Source organism: Laetiporus sulphureus, assembly GCF_001632365.1.
Source record: "Laetiporus sulphureus 93-53 unplaced genomic scaffold LAESUscaffold_78, whole genome shotgun sequence".
Taxonomy (NCBI): Eukaryota; Fungi; Basidiomycota; class Agaricomycetes; order Polyporales; family Laetiporaceae; genus Laetiporus; species Laetiporus sulphureus.
Window position 1 is genome coordinate 42,622 of NW_024468587.1, and position 2,835 is coordinate 45,456.

Sequence of the window (2,835 nt, forward strand, 5' to 3'; positions counted from 1 at the left end):
TAGCACTCACTGAGCTCACCAGCTCCTTCATATATCTCTCACCCTTTCCTGCGTCCGCCACATTGACCAGTAAGTCAACAGGCTCTTGCGCCACATAGGGTTCAGGGGGATACTTTTGGGATCAGGGGGATCAGGGCGGCACGTTCCACGTAACTGTCCCTTTTTTAGTCTTTTTGATCTCTTGTCCGGTGTTACCGTGACAGTTTGTCATATTTGCTTTCTATTCATGCAACTGTTACGTTCACTGGTTTGCATCGTCTCCGAGGACACCGGCGACTTCCGCGCCATGATGCGTGACACCGGCACCATACTGTCCAGTTCCGCTGCTGCCAGACTGTTACTCGTCGATGCTTTGTGGCAGCCTAATGACTACGATCTATACACGCCACATAGTCAATGGGATGTGGTACTTGACTACATCAGCAACTTAATGGGTTTCGTGATCGAATATGTCATAGATGCATCGGACGAGGAGAATCAGGAGCAACCGTACCCCTGGTTGAACCAGGGAATGGACTGTATGGCTCAAATCACCGGACCAAACATCCGTGTCAATCTTATGCGTAGCCACAACGAATCGGCCTTCTACCCACTATGCTTCTTCTGGTCGACCATCATCATGAACGCGATCTCCGCTGATGCGATCGTGTCGGCATACCCCACACATCTTCTCAGCCGTCGCGGTATTTGCTCATGCACCATCAGTGATCACCAGTAAGGCACTCACTGCAAGGAGAAAGTACGAAGACTGAAGTTTCTCGTTCGACGACATCTGCACCATGTCCTGCACTCGCTGGAGCTGCCCTCACTGGTGACGGTTCTTCTCAGATGATGGATGCCTCAACCTCGTTTTCGACAATGCACGCACCCACACAGTCAGCGATGTTTTCATCTCATGGCGGATCAGAGACTTACCCTGTGGTAGGCCGTGTACGGCAATGGAACGAGGGCCCAACGTCTGGGCGGGGTCTCGAGATGACATGGAAGAAGTCTGGGACAGCTTCCCGTAGCTGCAACATGTATTCATCATTTTACGACAATGCTCGAAGTCGTTCATTTCTTTTAAGTGATTCATCCTATTTGGCTCTTGCCTACGCTGTTGCTGTTCACCAACATGAGGCTGCAGAGATGTAATATAGAGCTACGTTCGCATAAGTGATACACACCGCATCTTCCGCTACTGTGATTGAGTTTTCGTGTCATTTGAAACCGGCGCCCGGCGCCTCTTCAACCAAGTTTTGTTTAGGACGCGATCCGCCATGAGGGTCAGGTGACCGTGACTTGATAAGATCTCGCCACCGGATTGACCTTTCCCCTGTACAGCCACCACGATGTCCGCCATGTCCACACCCTTGAACCTCGACCAGGAAGTAAGGTTGTACACGACTAATGCCGAACGTGAGAAGTACGGTCTGCTTGCGACGCTCTTCGGCATCATCGTCGCCCTGGACTACCTCGAGCGTGCGTATGTGCGCGACTCGGTGACTGCAGCTGAGTATGTTGTTCCGATGTTGCTGAGGTGAGTGTGTATACTGAGCTGTCTGGTCAAGAGGTATTCTCCTGCATGTACCCGGCTGCTGTCGCAATACAAGACCATGTTGAAGCTGGTGGGCGATGACGTTCCCTCGATAGAAGAGTTCATGAGTCGGTATCGGGTGAGCAGAATATTGCTTTTACGGTCCTTGCCACCTCTAGAGCTAACTACTGCTGTCATGTGCGCCCATGCTAGATGGATCACCCTGCTGCCCTACATCGACTGAAAGTCGGCGTGCCAGCGACGGTGGAGCATTCAAGTGAGGGTGGTCCAGAGACGGGGAAGTGGGTTGCGGAGACAACGCAGGTGCGTCGTGAAGCGCCTTGCGTCTTGAGGATACATATGCTAAGCGGCCTACCAGAACTTCATTACCTTCATGGATGCGCTCAAGCTGCGGATGCGTGCAAAAGACCAGCTGCATCCAATTCTGCAGGAACTGGTCACCGGCTATGCACGCTTCAAGGGTAGCAAGGATTGGGAAGGCAGGAGTAAGATGGTGAGCTGGTGCGTAGAGATCACGATTCATGCGCTGCTTCCCTGTTGACGTTTTATACTAGGCTCATCACACTGAACGGTATGAAGGCGTCAGAGGAGATCACAGAAGAACAATCCAGACAAGTACGCATTTTTTTCAATTGTTAATGTCACCGCATAATTTATTGTGACCGTGTGTCCTTTTACAGCTGCTGTTCGACATCGAACATGCGTACGCTGAGTTCTTCCGGAGCTTAAGTAGCAAGGAGGGTGGCTCATAACAATATCGCTTGGCCCAACGATCGTCAGGCACCTATACCGTCACGACTGTTACCTTAGGCACTCTGCTCTCCAATTGTATTGTACCATACTATATCTGTATATCAGCTCCTCCCAGGCATTAGTCAACGGTCGTGTGCAGCCACCGCAGCAACGATCGCTCTTTTCTCAAAGCGCAGTCTGTATCGAAATGACTACCACCTCTCTCGCGCTGCGCCTCCTCACTGACAGCTCGCGACGCTCGCACGGCGTACACAGCACACCGTTCGCAAAGTTTAGCTAATAATAGGCTAGACTGTCCGGGTTCAGACCACCGCTGCTCCGACCTTGCTATCACCTTCACCACCATCTGAGTGTTTACGTGCTACTAGCAGCTACTCTTGCTTTCGAGACGACGCATGGCATCTAGCAACAATCCTTTTCGCAATCGAAAGCTCTCTCCTGAGGCAACAGGGACGTCTGTATCTGACATCGCCGGCGTGAGCCCCAGCTCCAGCTCCAGCTCCAGTGGTGGGCCACCTCCAGACGACCCGGGCGACGCCCACCCA

The 2,835-nt window shown here is 52.2% G+C and overlaps 3 protein-coding genes across 3 annotated transcripts; 2 read left to right on the forward strand and 1 right to left on the reverse strand.

Annotated features, from left to right (window-relative positions):
* Positions 1 to 286: 286 nt before the first annotated feature.
* Positions 287 to 718, forward strand: LAESUDRAFT_665781 (uncharacterized protein; the record flags this gene model as incomplete). Its single annotated transcript, XM_040905209.1, has 1 exon — positions 287 to 718. The coding sequence occupies one exon, from the start codon at positions 287 to 289 to the stop codon at positions 716 to 718; it is 432 nt and encodes a 143-aa protein (XP_040758307.1).
* Position 719: 1 nt separating this feature from the next.
* LAESUDRAFT_732158 (uncharacterized protein) lies at positions 720 to 1,039 on the reverse strand. The gene has a single exon (XM_040910185.1). It carries the CDS (start codon positions 1,028 to 1,030, stop codon positions 806 to 808), a length of 225 nt encoding a protein of 74 aa, XP_040758308.1. The 5' UTR covers positions 1,031 to 1,039; the 3' UTR covers positions 720 to 805.
* A 289-nt stretch (positions 1,040 to 1,328) lies between these two features.
* On the forward strand, positions 1,329 to 2,408 carry LAESUDRAFT_732159 (vacuolar protein sorting-associated protein 28). The gene is made up of 6 exons (XM_040910186.1): positions 1,329 to 1,495; positions 1,553 to 1,655; positions 1,730 to 1,840; positions 1,896 to 2,038; positions 2,092 to 2,152; positions 2,218 to 2,408. The coding sequence occupies exons 1-6, from the start codon at positions 1,341 to 1,343 to the stop codon at positions 2,287 to 2,289; spliced, it is 645 nt and encodes a 214-aa protein (XP_040758309.1). The 5' UTR covers positions 1,329 to 1,340; the 3' UTR covers positions 2,290 to 2,408.
* The last annotated feature ends 427 nt before the right edge of the window (positions 2,409 to 2,835 follow it).

Bases quoted from the DNA above. Each gene is read 5' to 3' on its own strand.
- LAESUDRAFT_732158 (XM_040910185.1), bottom strand. From the start codon at position 1,030: ATGATGAATACATGTTGCAGCTACGGGAAGCTGTCCCAGACTTCTTCC.
- LAESUDRAFT_732159 (XM_040910186.1), top strand. From the start codon at position 1,341: ATGTCCACACCCTTGAACCTCGACCAGGAAGTAAGGTTGTACACGACT. The intron at 1,496-1,552 runs GTATGTTGTTCC...TCTGGTCAAGAG, and splicing joins GACTCGGTGACTGCAGCTGA to GTATTCTCCTGCATGTACCC. The intron at 1,656-1,729 runs GTGAGCAGAATA...CGCCCATGCTAG, and splicing joins AGTTCATGAGTCGGTATCGG to ATGGATCACCCTGCTGCCCT.